The sequence below is a fragment of the Scyliorhinus torazame genome, chromosome 1 (assembly GCF_047496885.1).
Source record: "Scyliorhinus torazame isolate Kashiwa2021f chromosome 1, sScyTor2.1, whole genome shotgun sequence".
NCBI lineage: Eukaryota > Metazoa > Chordata > Chondrichthyes > Carcharhiniformes > Scyliorhinidae > Scyliorhinus > Scyliorhinus torazame.
In genome coordinates this window covers 397194595-397215168 of record NC_092707.1, presented here as the reverse complement: position 1 = coordinate 397215168, position 20574 = coordinate 397194595, and the positions used below count along the sequence as shown (strand labels likewise).

The following is a 20574-nucleotide window of genomic DNA, read 5'->3' as shown; positions in this document are numbered from 1 at the left end:
GAGGACCCGGGTTCGGCCCTGGCCCCGGGTCACTGTCCGTGTGGCATTTGCACATTCTCCCCCGTGTCTGTGTGGGCCTCACACCCACAACCCAAAGATGTGCAGGTTAGGTGCATTGGTCACGCTAAATTGACCCTTAATTGGAAAAAAAAATAATTGGGTACTCTAAATTTATAAAAAGAAATGGATTATAACATGCATCATCACCTCTAATGTGTCCGTTCAGTCTTCGCCGCTTTTCTTGCCACAGGATTTAGATGATCTTGCAAAGGTACCACTGGTGGTATTTCTCCAGTGCTTTGAAGAAGCATCTTGGAGTCCATGGACCACTATTACCCAGTAAACCATGATCTTGGTCTTGGGTTTGAGATCCTGGTAAAAGAGTACTTGAGGGCCAATAGCGATGGCGTCTTCCAAGCCGGCAGGCCCAGCATTGAGGTGCTAATCACTCAAAACCAGCTTTGCCAGGCAGGGCCCGGTGTTTGTAAGGCTGACACCAGACGCCTGAAGCAACTGTTCTATTCTAAACTTGGTTACGGCAGGAAACTTGCAGGTGGACAGTGGAATCACTTTAGGGGCGGCACAGTGGTTAGCACTGCTGCCTCATGGCGCCAGGCACCCTGGTTCGATTCCCGGCTTGAGTCACTGTCTGTGCGGAGTCTGCACGTTCTCCCCGTGTCTGTGTGGTTTTCCTCCGGGTGCTCCGGTTTCCTCCCACAGTCCAAAGATGTGCGGGTTAGGGGGATTGGCCATGATCAATGCATGGGTTTACCAGAATAGGGCGGGGGGAGTGGGCATAGGAAGGCGCTCTTTCGGAGGCTCGGTGCAGACTCAATGGGTCAAATGGCCCCCTTCTGCATTATAGGGATTCCATGGATTCTAATAAGATCATCTCTCTTTCTTCTAAACTCCAGTGAGTACAGGCTTAATCTGTTCAATCTTTCCCCATAAGACAACCCCTAGTGAACCTTCTCTGAAGTGCTTCCAATGCAGAAATGTCCCTCCTTAGCACGCTTCCTCTGGATGGCAGCATTGTCCTGAGCTCGGGCTCATTCAGCCGTTAGCGTCTGATCACCCAAGACGCTCGTTTCAACTTGCCTTGTACCATGTCGATCTCAGTCGGGTCACCCTCAGCAACGATGCCAATGCTCCTCGCTCTCCGGCCTCTCAGCACATTTTCAAGACGGTACAGCAGGCTGTCCAGTGTCGTGCCGCTGTGCTCATACACCACGGACATCACGCCAACTTTCACACAATCCACAACCATCTGTAGGTGGAAGAGAGACCTCAAATCACGTTCACAGAAGGGCAGCTCCCTCCCTCCCCAAATTGCATCATGCACGTTCCAGCATTGGTGTGGCCTGGGCCGGGGGGGGGATATTTAAGGTGCTCAAACACCTCTTCCCCCAATTTTTTAAAAATGGGTCAGGAGGTTGCGGGCTCAATCCCCAATCCAGGAATTGGAGCCCATAATCCCGGCTGAAACTCTAGTGCAGTTCCGAGGGAGTACTGAAGTGTCAGAGGTGCCACCTGCCGATTAAACCAAGATCTTGTCTGCCCTCTGAGGTGAATGGAAAAGATCCCAAGGCAGTATTTTCAAAGAAGAGCCTTTATAAAGCTCCGCATGGTTAGGCCACAACTGGGACACTGTGTTTAGTTCTTTAGGAAGGATGTGAGGGTCTTTGAGAGGGTGCAGTGGAGGTTTAGAAGGATGGTTCTAGGTTGGCTCCACGGACCGGTTGGAGAAGCTGGGATTGGTCTCCTTGGAGGATGTGGTGAACGTATTGTACTAACCATTCACCACAGTATTACATTGTATCACGCTGTCGCCCATGTGGGCTCCATCTATGGACCATTGTACTGAGTAGGACCGCCTACACAGAATGTATCATGTCGGTGCCCTTGTGGGCTCCACCCCTGGCCCCGCCCCCTTGAGGGGAGGTATAAAGAGCAGCTGCCCTGTAGGCGGCTCTCACTAGCAGAGCAGTCGCAGGCAGGCACTGTTCTAGTCGATTAAAGCCACTGTTCACTTCAGCTCTCTGTCTCGCGTGAATTGATGGTCGCATCAGAGGAGACGAGATTTGATCAAGGTGGGCCAGGTTATGACAGGTTTAGTTGAGGTAGAAAAGAAAAGCCATTGGCTGGTGGTTCAAGGACTGGGGAGCACAGATTTTGGACAAGAGATGCTTGGGGATGTGAGGAGAGGTTTGTTTTTCTTGCAGTGATGGTAATGATCTGGAACGTGCTGTGTACAAGGGGGGTGGAAGCAAAGATGATGAATGATTTGTTTAGCACAGGGCTAAATAACTGGCTTATAATGCAGAACAAGGTCAGCAGCGCGGGTTCAATTCCCGTACCAGCCTCTCCAAACAGGCGCCGGAATGTGGCAACTAGGGGCTTTTCACAGTAACTTCATTGAAGCCTATTTGTGACAATGTGATTATTATTAATATTATTATTATTATTAAAAGGAGATTGGATGGGCATTGAGGAAAATAAACATGCAAGGATGTAGGAATCGAGGGAGGAATGGGACTGACTGGAACGCTCTGCAGAGAGCTAGCATAGACTGGATGGGCTGATAGGCCTGCTGCTGTACCATAATGGCTTTAACTTAAAGAGTAGGGGAGTTGCCCCCAACCCCCCCAAAATATTCCTATTTTTGTGATTTTGCAGCTCTTCCGGATTGTCTGAGCTTCTGTCTCTCATCCACCAGTGCGATGTCCAACCCGGATCCCAACCTCGGGAACAGTCAACAACATTAAATTCCCAATCGACAGATCCTCCTATCCCCAGTCACCCAAAACCTTCACCCCCACCTCACCTCCAACCACTCCCTTCATCCACCATACCCCACTCCCATCCCCCATCCCCACCCCCCCAACCCGCTCCCCATCCCCACCCCCCCAACCCCACCCCCACCCCCACACCCATCCTCAAACCCATCCCCCAACCCCACCCCCCACCCCCACCCCCACCCCCATCCTCACCCCCCCAACCCCACACCCATCCCCATCCCCACCCCTAACCCCATCCCCAACCCCCCCATCCCCACCCCCCCAACCCCACACCCATCCCCATCCCCACCCCTAACCCCATCCTCCATCCCCACCCCATCCCCTATCCCCATCCCATCCTCCATCCCACCCCCAACCCCTCCCCCCCCCCACTCCATCCTCCATCCCCATTCCACAATCCCACCCCCACCCCCATCCCCTCATCCCCTCATCACTTCCCGAATTTCCCCAATTCAGGCAAAGCTGTAGTCATTACCTCCCAGGCTGGAATCCTGGATGATATGAGGATGACACGCGGTTGGTCCGGGCTGTTATTCGCCAATTGGGCTGCTTCGCTGTGCGGTGACACAGGATAGGCCCCGCCTCCAGACAGGTTCCTCCTATAATTCAATCAGGAAATGCTCCTCATATTAACAAGTTTCTGTACAGTGGCTCAGGGCTAATTGTGTCAGATCTTCACACTGCGCCTCAGCTAGGATATGGAAGTAGATTCACCAGGACGACACTGGGTCTAAAAGGGTTAAATTAAGAAGGCAGGTAGTACAGACTAGGCTTCCCCCATCCCACCCCTCACACCCACCTCCCCCTCCACTACTTCCTGTGGTGGGAGTCCAGGACAAAGAGGCACAACTCTAAATGAGAGCCGGGACATTGTCAGAATGCACTTCTTTACACAATGGGTGGGGGAGTGGGGTTGGTGAAGGTTTGGAGATCTGGAACTCCTCCCCCGCCCCGACACAGTGGAGGGCCAATTGGTCAAAACTGAGATTGGTAGAATTTTGATAGCCCAGGGTATTACCAGATATGAACCGAGGGGGCTAAATGGAGTTAAGAAACAGCTCAGCCATGATCTAATTGAACGATGGATGAGGCTCAAGGGGCCTCCTCCTGTTCCTATTAAATCAGATATTTCAGCAGAGATGGGGAATGGAATCTGGGAGCTAGTGGATGGTGTAGCACAGTGCTGTCCCAGGGTGAGGTTTTATTGTTGAAAAGTTGATCCGACCTTCGACGATGAAGAATTTAAAAAAAAACAATTCAATAAAATTAACACTGAGCACCCAGGTTCGATCCTGGCCCTGGGTCACTGTCCGTGTGGAGTTTGCACATTCTCCCCGTGTGTGTACGGGTTTCACCCCCGCAACCCAAAGATATGCAGGGTAGGTGGATTGGCCACGCTAGATATCCCCTCAATTGGAAAAAGAAATAATTGGGTACTCCAAGTGTTTTTAAAAATTCAATCAAATTACTATACTATACCATAATATTTATTGTCACAAGTAGGCTTACATTAACACTGCAATGAAGTTACTGTGTAAAGCCCCTCGTCGCCACATTCCGGCGCCTGTTCGGGTACACAGAGGGAGAATTCAGAATGTCCAAATTACCTAACAAGCACGTCTTTCGGGACTTGTGGGAGGAAACCGGAGTACCCGGAGGAAACCCACGCAGACACAGGCAGAACGTGCAGACTCCGCACAGACAGTGACCCAAGCTGGAATCGAACCCGGGTCCCCGGCGCTGTGAAGCCCCAGTGCTAACCACTGTGCTACCGTGCTGCCCAATTAAGAGAACAATTTGAATTTTTAATAAAAATCAACCAATCAGGGATTTGAACGAGCTGAAACTTTGGCGCAGGAACAGTTGCTGATTCCAAACGCATATATTTTCCTGAACATTTTCATTCTCCTCATTTATAAATGGACACAGAGAGTACAAAGGAAGAAAAAACACTGGTGCAGCCTCAACGGGGACCTGGGCCGGGATTCTCCGACTCGGCACTGGCTCGGAGAATCCACTTTGCGTCCCGCCGCCGGCTTCCCCATTCTCCGGCATTTTCCGGGATTGCCGCCACGCCGGTCGGGGGCCATTGATAGCGCCCCCCCCCCCCCCCCACCCCCGGTGATTCTCCGGGCCCCGATGGGCCGAGTGGCCGGGACCCGCCGGCGTGGTTACTCACGTGGAAGGTGAGTGTGCGGGGGCCGTCCTGGAGGGGGGGCAAGGGGATCCAACCCTGGGGGGGGAGGGGTGGGGGCCCATGGTGGCCTGGTCCACGATCGGTGCCTACCGATCGGCGGGCGGGCTGGTTCCATGGGGACCTACTTTATCCCACGTCGGGCCCCCGTAGGGCTCTACTATATTGCCCGGGGGCCGGCGCGGAGAAGGGAACCCCTGCGAATGCCCCGAATCACGCTGGCCGTTCCGCGCATGCGCAAACTCGCGCAGGCCGTTCCGCGCCGACCGGAGCTGCGGGGACCACTCCGGCGGCAACCTAGCCCACCAGGAAGGTGAGAATTCCTCACTTTCGGGGGCCGTTGACGCCGGAGTCGTTAGCGCCGGTTTTCATGCCGGCGTGAGGACATGGCCCCATTAGTAGAGAATCCCGCCCCATATGTCCATTTCTGTGCACCACACTTTAGAAAGGGCTTAAAGGTTTTAGAGAAGATGCAGAAACGATTAACGAGCATGGATCCAGGAATGGGAGGCTTCAGTTATGTAGTAGGTCGAAGAAAGAGAGCTTGTTCTTCTCAGACAAGACAAGGTTGAAAGGGGATTTGATCGAGGTTTCAAAATCACAAGAGGTCTGGACAGAGTAGATAGGGAGAAACTTTCAATTGGCAAAGGGGTCAAGAACCAGAGGGCATCAATTTAAGGTGATTGACATCTGGAACAAAGGTGACATGAGGAAAAACCTTTTTACACAGCGAGTGGCTCGGATCCGGAATGTACTGTCTGAGAGTGTGGTGGAGGCAGATTCACACAGTGAGCGGTTAGGATCCGGAATGTACTGTCTGAGAGTGTGGTGGAGGCAGATTCACACAGCGAGCGGTTAGGATCTGCAATGTACTGTCTGAGAGTGTGGTGGAGACAGATTCATACAGCAAGTGATTAGGATCTAGAATGTACTGTCTGAGAGTGTGGTGGAGGCAGATTCACACAGCGAGTGGTAAGGATCTGCAATGTACTGTCTGAGAGTGTGGTGGAGACAGATTTATACAGCAAGTGGTTAGGATCTGGAATGCACTGTCTGAGAGTGTGGTGGAGGCAGATTCACACAGCGAGTGGTTACGATCTGGAATGCACTGTCTGAGAGTGTGGTGGAGGCAGATTCACACAGCGAGTGGTTAGGATCTGCAATGTACTGTCTGAGAGTGTGGTGGAGGCAGATTCACACAGCGAGTGGTTAGGATCTGGAATGCACTGTCTGAGAGTGTGGTGGAGGCAGATACACACAGCGAGTGGTTACGATCTGGAATGTACTGTCTGAGAGTGTGGTGGGGGCAGATTCACACAGTGAGTGGTTAGGATCTGGAATGTACTGTCTGAGAGTGTGGTGGAGAGAGATTCACACAGCGAGTGGTTAGTATCTGGAATGCACTGTCTGAGAGTGTGGTGGAGGCAGATTCACACAGCGAGTGGCTCGGATCCGGAATGTACTGTCTGTGAGTGTGGTGGAGGCAGATTCACACAGCGAGGGGTTAGGATCAGGAATGTACTGTCTGAGAGTGTGGTGGAGGCAGATTCACACAGCGAGTGGTTAGGATCTGGAATGCACTGTCTGAGAGTGTGGTGGAGGCAGATTCACACAGCGAGCGGTTAGGATCTGCAATGTACTGTCTGAGAGTGTGGTGGAGGCAGATTCACACAGTGGTTAGGATCTGCAATGTACTGTCTGAGAGTGTGGTGGAGACAGATTCATACAGCAAGTGGTTAGGATCTGGAATACACTGTCTGAGAGTGTGGTGGAGGCAGATTCACACAGCGAGCGGTTAGGATCTGCAATGTACTGTCTGAGAGTGTGGTGGAGGCAGATTCACACAGCAAGTGGTTAGGATCTGGAATGCACTGTCTGAGAGTGTGGTGGAGGCAGATTCACACAGCGAGTGGTTAGGATCTGGAATGTACTGTCTGAGAGTGTGGTGGAGGCAGATTCACACAGTGAGTGGTTAGGATCTGGAATGCACTGTCTGAGAGTGTGGTGGAGGCAGATTCACACAGCGAGTGGTTAGGATCTGGAATGTACTGTCTGAGAGTGTGGTGGAGGCAGATTCACACAGTGAGTGGTTAAGATCTGGAATGTACTGTCTGAGAGTGTGGTGGAGACAGATTCACACAGCGAGTGGTTAGGATCTGGAATGCACTGAGAGTGTGGTGGAGGCAGATTCACACAGCGAGTGGTTAGGATCTGGAATGTACTGTCTGAGAGTGTGGTGGAGGCAGATTCATACAGCGAGTGGTTAGGATCTGGAATGCACTTTCTGAGAGTGTGGTGGAGGCAGATTCACACAGCGAGTGGTTAGGATCTGGAATGTACTGTCTGAGAGTGTGGTGGAGGCAGATTCACACAGTGAGTGGTTAGGATCTGGAATGTACTGTCTGTGAGTGTGGTGGAGGGAGATTCACACAGCGAGTGGTTAGGATCTGGAATGCACTGTCTGAGAGTGTGGTGGAGACAGATTCACACAGCGAGTGGTTAGGATCTGGAATGTACTGTCTGAGAGTGTGGTGGAGGCAGATTCACACAGTGAGTGGTTTGGATCTGGAATGTACTGTCTGAGAGTGTGGTGGAGGCAGATTCACACAGCGAGTGGTTAGGATCTGGAATGTACTGTCTGAGAGTGTGGTGGAGACAGATTCACACAGTGAGTGGTTAGGATCTGGAATGTACTGTCTGAGAGTGTGGTGGAGGCAGATTCACACAGTGAGTGGTTAGGATCTGGAATGTTCTGTCTGAGAGTGTGGTGGAGGCAGATTCATACAGTGAGTGGTTAGGATCTGGAATGTTCTGTCTGAGAGTGTGGTGGAGGTAGATTCACACAGCGAGTGGTTAGGATCTGGAATGTTCTGTCTGAGAGTGTGGTGGAGGCAGATTCACACAGCGAGTGGTTAGGATCTGGAATGTTCTGTCTGAGAGTGTGGTGGAGGCAGATTCAATCATGGCTTTCAAAAGGGAACTGGATAATTATCTGAAGTGAAAACAATGACAGAGCTACAAGAAAAAGATGAAAGAGTGGGATTGGATGGCTTGTTCATATAGACATGGACATAAAAGGCTGAATAGCCTCCTTCTGCACTGTAACCATGCTACGATTCTATAATTCCTGCTTTTTCAATTGAACATACAAATTGGGAGCCGATGTAGACCATTCAGCCCTTCAAGCCTTCTCCGCCGTTCAGTAGGATGATTGTAGCCTCATCTCCAAATTCCACATATCTCCAAAAACCTTTCACTCCCTTTTGGTCAAGAATCTATCTACCTCTGCCGTGAAAATATTCACTGACGGCAGGGTTGGGGTAACCGATGACCGGGGGCCCAAAGTTAGGTGTGCGGTATCTGTACCTACCTTACCTTTATATGCACACCTGTTTATGTTTCTTCTCGTATAGCCATTCTGTAGATACCTCTTTATTACTGTGTGATGTTCCTTTCAATGTTGTTGTAAATGCAAAACCAATAAAAATACATTTTTCAAATAATTCACTGACTCTGCCTCCAGCACTCTGGGGAAGAGAATTTCAAAGATTTATCACCCTCACCCTCTGAGAGAATTAAATTCTCCGCATCTCCATCTTAAAATGGAGACCTCTTGGGCTGGATTGTCTGATTCTGCCGGTGTGGGAACGGTGGCGTTTTACACCAGAATAAATGGCGCAAAATGGCCACCGATTCCCCGTCTTGCTGGGGGCTAGCAGTCAGGCAGCGTACAGCTCCCGGCTCTCGCTGCCGATATGCCCAGGAGAATTGCCAGGTCCGTGGCCGCGCATGCAACCTGCAGCAGCCATGTCATGCTACGCGGCAGAGGCCGCTCGCGGACCCGGCCCACTAAATAGTGCTGCCCCCCCCCCCCTTTGGCTGGCTCGAGCGCCCTGGACCACCCCCACCCACAGTGCCCCCAGCCCCTAATAAAGTCTCCCCCTGCCCACGAATCGACCCTCGCCCGACTGAGGCGGCGCTGGAGTGAGTCCGCAGTCCCCGACGGATGAGACCACGAGAGACCCACGCCGTCGGGAACTCAGCCGGTCGGGGTATCGGGGGCGGGCGGGCCTGAGGCAATGTCCTGAGGCCGTCGATACGGCACGCGCTGTGCTTTCCAAGTACACTGCTTTGGAGGGGGCGAAGCATCGCAAATGCGGCGCCGCCCCCGATTTGGTCGGGAACTCTGATTCGCCGGCCGGTCGCCGAACGCGATTTCACCATCGGCAATCGGAGAATCCGCCCCTTATTTTTAAACTGTGTCTCCTGGTTCCAGTTTCTCCCAGAAGGAGATGCATCCTCTCAGCATCCACTCTGTCAAGTCCCCTCAGCATCTAATATGTTTCAATACAATCACTTCTCATTCTTCTGAACTCCAATGAATAGAGGCCCAGCCTGTCCAAACTTTCCTCATAAAGGTAAACCTCCCACCCCCCAGTCCAGGAATCAGTCGAGTGAACGGCACCGTGGCACAGTGGTTAGCACGGCTGCCTCACTGCACCAGGGACCCGGGTTGGATTCTGGCCTTGGCATGGAGTTTGCACTTTCTCGTGTCTGCGTGGGTTTCCTCCGGGTGCTCCGATTTCCTCCCACAGTCCAAAGATGTGCAAGTTAGGTGGATCGGCAACACTAAATTATCTCTTACTATCCAAAGATGTGCAGTTAGGTTAAGGGGCTATTGGGATAGGGTGGGATATTGGGCCTAGGTAGGGTGCTCTTTCAGAGGGTCAGTGCAGACTTGATGGGCCGAATGGCCTCCTTCTGTGCTAGAGCAATTCAATGATTCTCTGAACTGTTTCTAATGTACTTATGTCCTTTCTTAAGTAAGGAGACCAAATTTGTACACAGTACTCCAGATGTGGTCTCACCAACACTCTATACAACTGTAGCGAAACATCCCTCCTTCAATATTCCATTTCCCTTGCAATAAATGACAATGTTCCATTTGTCTTGCCAACCATTTGCAGACTGACGTTTGGTGACCATATTATACTCCTGCTCGGCAGCACGGTGGCCCAGTGGGTTAGCCCTGCTGCCTCACGGCATCGAGGTCCCAGGTTCGATCCCGGCCGCGGGTCACTGTCTGTGTGGAGTTTGCACATTCTCCCCGTGTTTGCGCGGGACTCACCCCCACAACCCAAAAGATGTGCAGGGTAGGGATTGGCCACGCTAAATTGCCCCTTAATTGAAAAAAATGAATTGGCTACTCTAAATTTCAAAAGAAATACTCTACCTGCTGAAGTTTTTCCCACTCACTTAACTTATCAATGCCCCTTTCCTTACGTCTTCTTCATAACATACTTTCCTGGTTAACTTATGTTCCTGGGTGATTTACCTCCAACTTCAGAGGATACTATCACCTCTTTTATCAATGATGTTGTCACGCGTTGTAGGAAGCCATGCAGCCACACAAACACACACATGCATGTACACATACACGTAGACAGCCTACATCAATAGCAGCCAGAGTCGATGGAGTACAGCCGAGCCTGTACGGTTCCAAAGAGATACAACTAACCCAGTCGAGCTGCTCAGTGCTCCTTTACTGACCTGGAATACAGCGCTCGGAGTGACTGCAGCATCTGCTGTTTCTCCAGTGCTGGCTTCCACATGGCCGAGGATTTGATCTCTTCCCTCAGGTGCTGGGAAAGGGTCACATTTAACAGGAGCTTTTTATCCTGGGGGTAAATCAACATAGGAGAACTTATTTTTTGAAAATGTTTTCATGCGAGATTTTTTCTTACACAGCGTAAAAATTAAAATAAACATAAACAAATCTTTACTCATCAGTTACAGTTTACAAGTGGTCAGCATTTGAATTGGCCCCCAAGCCTAAATCCCGCGACTTCCCTGAGATCCCCCTCCCCTTCTTGCAATCTGACGTGTTTTCTTTCTTTGCTGGTTCATCAGCCCTGAACATGCTGACGTAGCGTAGTGATACATGTGTCACATTTTGCCAAGTTGTTCTTTTTTTTAATATAAGTTTAGAGTACCCAATTAACTTTTTCCAATTAAGGGTCGATCTAGCGTGGCCAATCCACCTGACCTCCTCACCTTTTGGGTTTTGGGGGCGAAATCCATGCAAACACGGGGAGAATGTGCAAACTCCACATGGACAGTGACCTGGGACCAGGATGGAACCTGGGACCTCGGCGCCGTGAGGTAGCAGTGCTAAGCACTGCGCCACCGTGCTGCCCTCTCGCTAAGTTGTTCTTATTTAGTTGCTTGTATTTACAAACATTCGGTTCGCACGGGGTGGGGGGGTGGGGGGGGTTCTCCCTCCCCGTGTGGGGTGTGGCTGGGTTCTGTACCTCCCCATTCCCCCCCCCCCCCCCCCCCCCGCCACCCCCCCACTCTCATTAATGTCTGTGGTCAACATAGGAGAACTTATCAGTAGGTTCAACAATGGCACTTGTGCAGATCACAAAGATATTGCTCCTGCAGCTGCCGTGCTCGGTATGAATTGCGGAGTGATTCTTGGTGTTACCGTTAGCTGCAGCAATGCGGTGCTTTGTCGAGAGCCCTCCAGGCTCGGCCGAGATGTGCTGATGTGATGTCTCGGAGCCCGCTGAGGAGCATTCCATTTCCCACTCAGCCAAGGGGGTCGTGATCTCAGTAATTCCTCTGAAAGATTCCCAGGTAAGAAGCAGATAGTTATAAGGTGCTGTGACAACAACACGTTTGCAGAGCACCCCCAACGTGCTAAAACGTCCCAAGCCTCCTTCGCAGGAGCGTTTTTAAAATTATTTTGTGGGATGTGGGCGTCGCTGGCTGCGCCCATCCCTAATCGCCCTTGAACTGAGTGGTTTGCTGCGCCATTTCAGAGGGCAGTTAAGAGTCAACCACATCACTGTGGGTCCGGAATCACATGTAGGCCAGACCGGGTAAGGACAGCAGATTTCCTTCCCGAAAGGACATTAGTGAACCAGATGGGTTTCTACGACAATCAATGATCGCTTCATGGTCACCATTTCTGAGACTAGCTTTATATTCCAGGACTATAACTTAAATTAAATTCCACTAGGTGCCCTGGGGAGATTCCAACCCATGTCTCCAGAGAATCTGCTTGTGCCTCTGGATTCTGACATTACCACGACACCAACATCTCCCCTAACCAAGCAGAAATTTGGCAAATAGTTACTCAGTAGTACAGAACTCGAGTATTGCTGAAAAAATAAATATGCTGTCAAAGCTTTTCATCATGTACTCATCAGGACAGATGTTAGAATACCACATTTCAGAGGGAGCAACAATTTAAACTGCATGAGAAAAGAGTGCTGATTGGTGTTAGACATTTAGCTGCTGTTGTATAAAGAGTCAAAGGTACTGCTCCTTTTCTCAAACACTTTTATTTCACTTCAACAGACTCTGCACAAAACTCTATCATCACATCACCTGACACAAAGGCCACCTGAAGCCCCTTTACATAATAGTGTCAATTATTAGATACTTAACATAAATGAGACAACTAATTGGAATGTCTCTTCACCAATTACTTAATAGTCTCCCCTTCCTTGGAGAAAAAAAAGAATTAAGTGAAAACAAAATTACAAGAAACTCAAAAACACATACGCAATTTTCCCCCGCTTCTCTTTGTTTTTCATTTTTATTTTAGAAGAAAAAATAACAGTCACAGAAACAGGCGCCCTTCATTAACAATATCCAAAAGTGAACTAGCCACTCGTTTTGTAAAACAGTTTGACAATTGATAGCTACTGTCGACCCAATTAATTTTTGCTATTTCCCCTCTCTCCAACATCTGCTTCAAACTTGCGATGTCTATCCTTAACCTTTTTTCATTGACACTTTTTGTAGAGTGCACATTTTCCCACAGGGATTTATTGTCAATGTAACATTCAATAGGTATATTACCCAAATCCCCTAATCTCAAAATTTCTGTCAATATCTGAGATATATAAAAGGCCATATCCACTGTCTCTACAAGGCTTAACGTCTCAGCAGCCAAAGTGCTTTTGACCACTCTCCTTATTTTCTTTGTTTCCCACACAAGAGGGCAACATTTACTATTGTTCCCCAAAAAGAAAATTATAAAACCTCCTGCGCTTCAAACCCCATCAGATAAATTTGCGTAGGACGCATCACTATAAACTATGAGTTTCAAGTGTCTATGGTCACCTAAAACCGGGAACCTCAAATCACACTCCTGCATTTTTAGTTTGACCAACGCTTTATTTGCTCTTATTATGTCTTCCACTTTGGGATCATTCATTTATGTACTCAACTCTAAGACATCAAAACTCACGTCCGGTCTAGTCTGTCTACCTAACCAATTCAGTTGCCCAATTAAACTTTGCAGTTGCTCTTTTTCCATCTTTGAAACCATTGCATCTTTTTGTGAAACCCGGCCACGACTAATTGCTATTTGGCTGATGCTCTCCAAATAAGATTGCTGACGTAAAGTTGCCCCTAACTTAGTCTATCCAATTTCCAGTCCAATATATTTAAATGCACTGGAAGCCTGACTTCCAACCCTGAATTCTTTCCTCAAACCAGAATTTACAATAGCTTTGAAATCACTAGTCCCACCCCACAAAAAAATCATCAACATGCATCATAAAGATGCCAGAAAGATTTCTTTATAGTGCCAGTAAAACATTGCCGGATCTGCTTTCAACTTGCAACAGCCTAACTTTAACAAAACTGACCTTATCGAAAAGTACCAGACTCTAGACGCATCATTCAATCCATATACACATTCGTTCAACTTCCAGAGTACCCCTTCTGTGTTAGCTGCCTCTTGAGGAGGGCGGAGAAAAATACCCCTCTGGAGCTGATGCCCCTGCAAAAAGGCAGATTTTATATCTATAGATTTGCATTCCCATGCCTTTGCGGCTAATAGAGCCAAGAAGATCTTTAAAATAACCTTTCCTGCCGTTGGTGAATCTACCCTTAAATCCTGATCTTCTAAGTTTTCTTCAAATCCCCTTGCCACAAGCCTGGCCTTTGCCTTATAAGTTCTATCTGGAAGAATCTTTTCTGTGCAAATCAATCTGTGGGATAGAGCTCTTTGTTCCCTATCCGGTACTTCCGTGTATACCCCAAATTCACTCCAACTGTGCAATTCCTGCTGTTTGGCAGCTCTGATAACTTTTTCCATCTAATTTATTGGAAGCCACCAAAATCTCACGTGCATGTGGGCTTCTACTCCTATTAGTATTTGCAGTCTTACTCATGTTCCGAGATCTTGATAAACTACGTCCCCTCTCCCACCTGGTATCTCATTCTGTACTGCTAGATCTTTCCCTTCTGCTGTGGGATGTCCTTTCAATAGTTCTTGACCTATTCCTGTGAACCTGTTCACTATCTGATGTACTATCTGAACTGGCACTGCGTTTCTGTGCCTTCCATTTTTGAACTTCGTGTTCCCAAAGCATTGTCTTGGCTCCCTCCCTTGGATGCTGTACATTCAACCAATGTTTATACTTTTCAGTGGCCTTCCCTACTCTACTAATAACAGTTGCATCCTTCCATTGACTAGACCCTTCAGGCAAGTATGTCACTTTTGTACCAACTTTTGGCAGTTGTCCTTTCGGAAAAATGGCCAGTTTTAATTCATCAGAAATGTTGTATTCCTCTACAGAAACCCTGTCTATATCAGTTAACTGGTCCTCATAGTTCTGTAACATGTGCGTACCAGATGACTCTGGTTCCTCGTCATGTCTGTCTGCTCTGTCTAAATTTGAAAATTTGTAATCTGTACCCATTATCCTTGATGAATGTACCCTAACAGTTTGGTTGCCATGTTGCAAAATAATGTTTTGCCATCTATGCCTATGATCTTCCCTGGGCCTTTCCATTCATTAAAACTGTCTCTCTTATAGTATACTATGTCTCCTTGCTGAAAAACGGTATCTGTAGGCCGTATGTTATGTCTTAAAGCTCTGCGAATTCTTTGAGAGACTTCTGCTTCCAAAAAAGCTTTTCTACTGTTATAGAACATAGAAAATACAGCACAGAACAGGCCCTTCGGCCCACGATGTTTGCCGAACGTTTGTCCTCGATTAAGAACAAATCAATCTACACCCCAGCATTCTACCATAATCGATGTGCGTATCCAATAGCCGCTTGAAGGTCCCTAACGTTTCCGACTCAACTACTTCCACAGGCAGTGCATTCCATGTCCCCACTACTGTCTGGGTAAAGAACCTACTTCTGACATCCCCCCTATATCTTCCACCCTTCACCTTAAATTTATGTTCCCTTGCAATGGTTTGTTCCACCCGAGGAAAAAGTCTCTGACTGTCTACTCTATCTATTCCCCTGATCATCTTATAAACCTCTATCAAGTCACCCCTCATCCTTCTCCATTCTAATGATGTAATGCATTTACATGCTCAGCAAAGGCAGAGCTAATTGTAGTCCCTTCCCAAGCTGGAGGCTGGTCATCTAAAATGGACGCAATTTTAGGATTTCTACCAAACATTAATTGATAGGGACTGTAGCCCCCAACCATCTGCAATGAATTCTTTGCATGTACTGCCCAAGCTAAAGCTGAATTTAGCTTGCAGTTTGGTTTATCTGCCAACATTTTCTGGAGCATGTCATCTATTACCGCATGGTTTCTTTCACACACACCATTACTAAATGGGCTTTCCGCAGCCGTATTCATAACGGTGATATTCATGTTTTCACACATATCCCTAAACCCATCATTAGCAAATTGTTCCCCATTGTCCATAAGGAATTTTGCCGGTGGGCCCATTCCTGAACCTATCCATTTTTACACGATTTGATCCAGAATTATTCTCTTTTCTTTACTTTGTACAATCGTTGATTGACTAAATCTGGTTGCTAAATCTACAAAATGCAAAGTAAATATATTATTGGCTTTATCCCAGGTCTTAAGGTCCATGGCCACAATATCATTAAAATCCCTGGCCAAAGGTAGGGTTACAATCGGTCGTGCTAGCGGCCTACAGGATACGGCCTCCATCCGGGACCAGGCACCTGCCGGTTCCACCAACACCGCCACTTCACCCTATCCCGCCCAACCTACCATGACCAGCGCCCCCGCCCCTATATGGCTCCCGCACCCCTTCCCGCCCGCCATTCCCCTTCACCGATCCACAGGAATGAAGCTCCAGAAGAGACGCTCCCGGAGTCCACGTCTGTACCCGCACCGGCGCCCTCACTACCGATGCCAGCACGGATGAGTTTGACACCCGGGCCAGCACCAATGCCAAAGCTTCGGCGATCACAGCGCACAATCCGTGCGCCGGACCGGCTGAACGTATGAACCCGTCACACCCGCCGGACTTCATTTTTTAACAGGGGGTGAATGTGGTGAATGTATTATATTAATAATCCACCATGTGTATCTGTGCTATGCTGTTGCCCTTGTGGGATCCACCTATGGGCCATTGTATGGTATTATCCATAAGGTAACATGTTGGGGCCTGTATGGGCTCTGCCCATGGCTCCTCCCCTGTAGGCGGCTCTCAGTGTTAGATCAGTCACAGGCAGGCACTGTTCTAGTTGATTAAAGCCACAGTTTATTTCTACTCTTGTCTCGAGTGAATTGATGGTCGCATCACTGGCGCCCTTCTGTACTTCCTACAAACTTCACAGCGATCACTAACCTGTTCTATCAGTTTAGTATAGTCTTCATCCCTCACCCCTGCATCCTTTAATACATTTTTCAGCCTCCGAGGAGACGGATGCGCAAATTGCCTATGCAGTTTTAATACAACAAGCTTTTTATCAGCTAAAGTCCCATTTTCAACTGCCATTAACACATCCTTAACAACTCTACTTGAAATATTATTTGTCAGTAATGGAATACAATAGTGTCCCGACTGTGTAAATTGTAAGTCCACTATCTTTCCAAAAACTGTTTCCTTATCTTGCTCCATATCCAGTTTCATGCGTGCTTTCTTCATCGACGGTCTGCTCAGAAGCAAAGGTATCTCACTTGATACAACACCCGTGCTAATGAAATGATTCACTCCGGCAATATTGCAAGGGATCACCACTCTTTTCAGCGACTTCAGAGTATTATCATCCCCAACCCTGAAACTTGTGGAACTTTCAAATTCCTTAACCATGTTAATGATTTTCAGCATGCAAGGAGTCCAGGTAACATTTTAACCAGTCAATTCCACACACAGTCGATGTGCAGCCACTGTCTAATACAGCACAGTTGAAGGATTCTGCAACCAACACCCTCATTACCGGCGTAAAACTGCTTGTTAATAGGACAATGCCTTCTTTCTGGTCACTATCTTTTTCCTCTTCTGACTCTTCTGTGTCATGTGTCGCTTCAAACACTCTATTATAACAGTTGGACAGTTGAAAGCATAATGGTATTGAGAGTCACATCGAAAACATCGATTTATCATCCCCGTGCATTTCTGGGGTTCATCTTCCTATTGTAGGTTCTAAGTGGGTTACTGTCTTCATAATTTCCGGGTCCCGATCTCCTTCCATAGTCTTGGAACCTGTTTGTAGCTGTGCGATTTCGCCACCCTGTTAGTAGTTTATCTTCCATATTCTGCTTTATTGCAGACTGACCTATTTGGGTCATCAGAGCCATCGGAATCGAATGTTTCCCCAGAAACTTTTTTAAAGCTTCTGTCATCTGATCGAATAAGGTATCCTTATCCGCAAACTGAACTCCTGTCAAAACCAGGAGCCTATCCATGTTGCTCACTCTAGCACAGTCAAGTAATTTAAAGGCCACCACAGACTGTGGAAATTCCAGGTTGTGTTTCTGCAGCCTTTTATATAGTCTGCCAAATTCCATTATATAGTCTTCCATGGAGAATTCCTCTATTTTCCGGAACCTATCAAAATCCAACCATGCTACATACAAGTCATCCTTTTTATAAACCTTATCCATATAACGTAATAGAGTCTCCAGACCTTCTTCTGAGTCTAACTCTTCCAATTCCAGCTCAGAAAACACTTTGCTTCGGATTTTACTGTCACAAGGTAAAGAAAGAGCCAATGCCATACCTTGTTTTCTCTTTCCCAAGGCAGTTACCTTAGTCCACATAACTACTGCACTTCTCCATTGGTCGTACGATCCCCTTTCAGAAAATAAGGGAGGATAGTCATATCCGGCCATCCTTATCCTAGGTTCAGCCATATATCTTCGTTTTTCTTCTTCTCACTCACTCCTTGGTTTGGTCTGGGAAAGTTGCATCTTTCAACCCTTCACATTTGCACAGCGACCGTCCTCTGCTACCATATGTTAGACGTTTAGCTGCTGTTGTATAAAGAGTCAAAGGTACTGCTCCTTTTCTCAAACACCTTTATTTCACTTTAACAGACTCTGCCCAAAACTCTATCTTCACATCATCTGATCCAAAGGCCACCTGAAGCCTCTTTCCATATCAGGGTCAATTATTGGATACTTAACATAAATGAGACAACTAATTGGAAAGTCTCTTAACCCATTACTAAACAATTGGTTGGCAAGTCCTAATTACCCGAGGCATTGTAATGGAGAATGCACCAGGGAGCTATTGTCGCAGTGCTTTTGGTTAATTCAAAAAAGGCACAATGCCTGAACATGTTCCTTTTGCATGCAGAGGACGGGTGGCTGCCTATGAATAAATGTAGCTCCTAGCAAGTGTAAGTGAGCCACAGAAATCTGACAACGAGCCCAAAGGTTATTAAAGTTCGGCCAAAGTGGTTTGTTTTAAGGAGCATCTTAAAGGAAGAGAGAGTGAGAGAGAGAGAGAAAGAGAGGAAAAGAGGTAGAGGGGTTTAGGAATGGAATTTCATAGGTGCTGGTTGGGGATTTACAGGAAGTCAGTATTGGAGAAATACAGAGTTCTCAGAGGCTGAAGGAGATTTATATGTAACATATTCCCTCTGCATGACACCTCAAAATTATAAGGCAAACTGCAGCAGTTTCAAATAAAACATGCGGTATATTTTACAATTGACGCATATATCTGTAGGTGCCAACCTGTTTAGTTGCTCCATTACAAACACGCAGAGAACATTTTGCAACATCATATACCGGGGAAGGGGTGGCATGGTGATATTGTTACTGGACTAGTAAACCAGAGACTCAGAGTAATGCCACTGCAGATGGTGCAATTTGAATTCAATAAAAATCTGGAATTAATTTTCCCCGTGTTTGCGTGGGTTTCGCCCCCACAATCCAAGCAGGGTAGGTGGATTGGCCACGCTAAATTGCCTGTAGCCACCCGAGAGGGCCACTTCCCGATTACAAAATGGACACTTTGCAAAGGTTGCAGGGAAAATGGACATTGCTGAGAAAACAAGCAGGTTCAGAGCTTGTCTGTATATTGGAGCCGCAGCTCCCAGACAAGACCAAAACTGCAGGCCCATTAGCCCATCTCCGGGAACAAAAGGGTAACATTTGAGTAACCGATACTAAGGCAGACACCCCGGCGCCAGAGGAGACCGAAACAAAGCAGGCCAACGGCCACCTAGGACACGCCCAGCCATCAGGGCACCCACCCCTTTATTGGACGAGATCAATAGGAATGATCAAGAAACGGGCCAATTGATTGGGGCCAAGTTCAAGGCCCGCCCAAAAACGCGCGAAGCCCCTTTTGGGTATAAGAAGGATCCCGCAAGAGAGAATCGTTCTCTTGGACCCGGCTCTCACCGAGGAGAGACCTGTCCACCAGCTGCACCAGAACAAGTAAGTCCAAGGTCAACGCACGCGACCAGACAGACGATCTTAGCTGTTCCTCTGTACCAGTTCCACCCCAGCAGCCTCAGAACCGAACAACGGCCATTGTTCCTCTGACTGAGTGGGCGCCCGAAGCTAAGTATAGGCTTTAGCAGTAGTGATAGTTTAGTCTGTAGAGTTTTGTGCATGAGTATATTTAACTGTGTGAGTAAATAAATGAGCATTGACTTTAAACTAACTAACTGGTGTATCTAGTCTTTGATCAGTGTTCGGTTTTGAACATTGTGGCGGTATCGAAAGATACCTGGCGACTCTAGAGCAAACGTAATTAGAATTAAGGAAGGCGACCATATTGACCGCCATATTCAGAGCCAACCAAAGAGAGCAACATGCCCCTTAATTAAAAAGAAAAAGAAAAATGCTGCCCATGAAACCATTATCGATTGTCAGAAAACCCCATCTGGCTCACTAATGGGCAGCAAGGTAGCACAGTGGTTAGCACTGTTGCTTCACAGCGCTAGGGTCCCGGGTTTGATTCCCGGCTTGGGCCCCTGCCTGTGAAGAGTCTGCACGTTCTCCCCGTGTCTGTGTGGGTTTCCTCCGGGCGCTCCGGTTTCCTCCCACAAGTCCCGAAAGACGTGCTGTTAGGTGAATTGGACATTCTGAATTCTCCCTCTGTGTACCCTAACAGGCGCCGGAATGTGGTGACGAGGGGCTTTTCACAGTAACTTCATTGCAGTGTTAATGTAAGCCTACTTGTGACAATAATAAAGATGATTATTATTAATGTCCTTTAGGGAAGGAAATCTGCCGTCCTTACCTGGTCTGGCCCACATGTGATTCCGGACCCACAGCAATGCGGTTGACTCTTAACTGCTCTCTCAAGGGCAATTAGGGATGGGCAATAAATGATGGCCCAGCCGGCGACGCCCACTTCCCATGAACAA

At 48.0% G+C, this 20574-nt stretch overlaps 1 protein-coding gene across 3 annotated transcripts in view; it reads right to left on the bottom strand.

Moving 5' to 3' along the window:
- The window catches only part of ect2l (epithelial cell transforming 2 like), a 224429-nt gene that overhangs the window by 64023 nt on the left and 139832 nt on the right, over positions 1–20574 (bottom strand). For all 3 annotated transcript variants that reach the window (XR_011948646.1, XR_011948647.1, XM_072513615.1), the window contains exons 6-9: positions 11480–11616; positions 10543–10670; positions 3274–3397; positions 1099–1267 (exon numbers count right to left, since the gene is read on the bottom strand). Coding sequence is in view for 1 of the 3 variants with exons in the window: in XM_072513615.1 (XP_072369716.1) it covers positions 1099–1267; positions 3274–3397; positions 10543–10670; positions 11480–11616 (558 nt within the window). In the remaining 2 variants the exon portion in view is untranslated. The remainder of the gene's footprint in view (positions 1–1098; positions 1268–3273; positions 3398–10542; positions 10671–11479; positions 11617–20574) is intronic.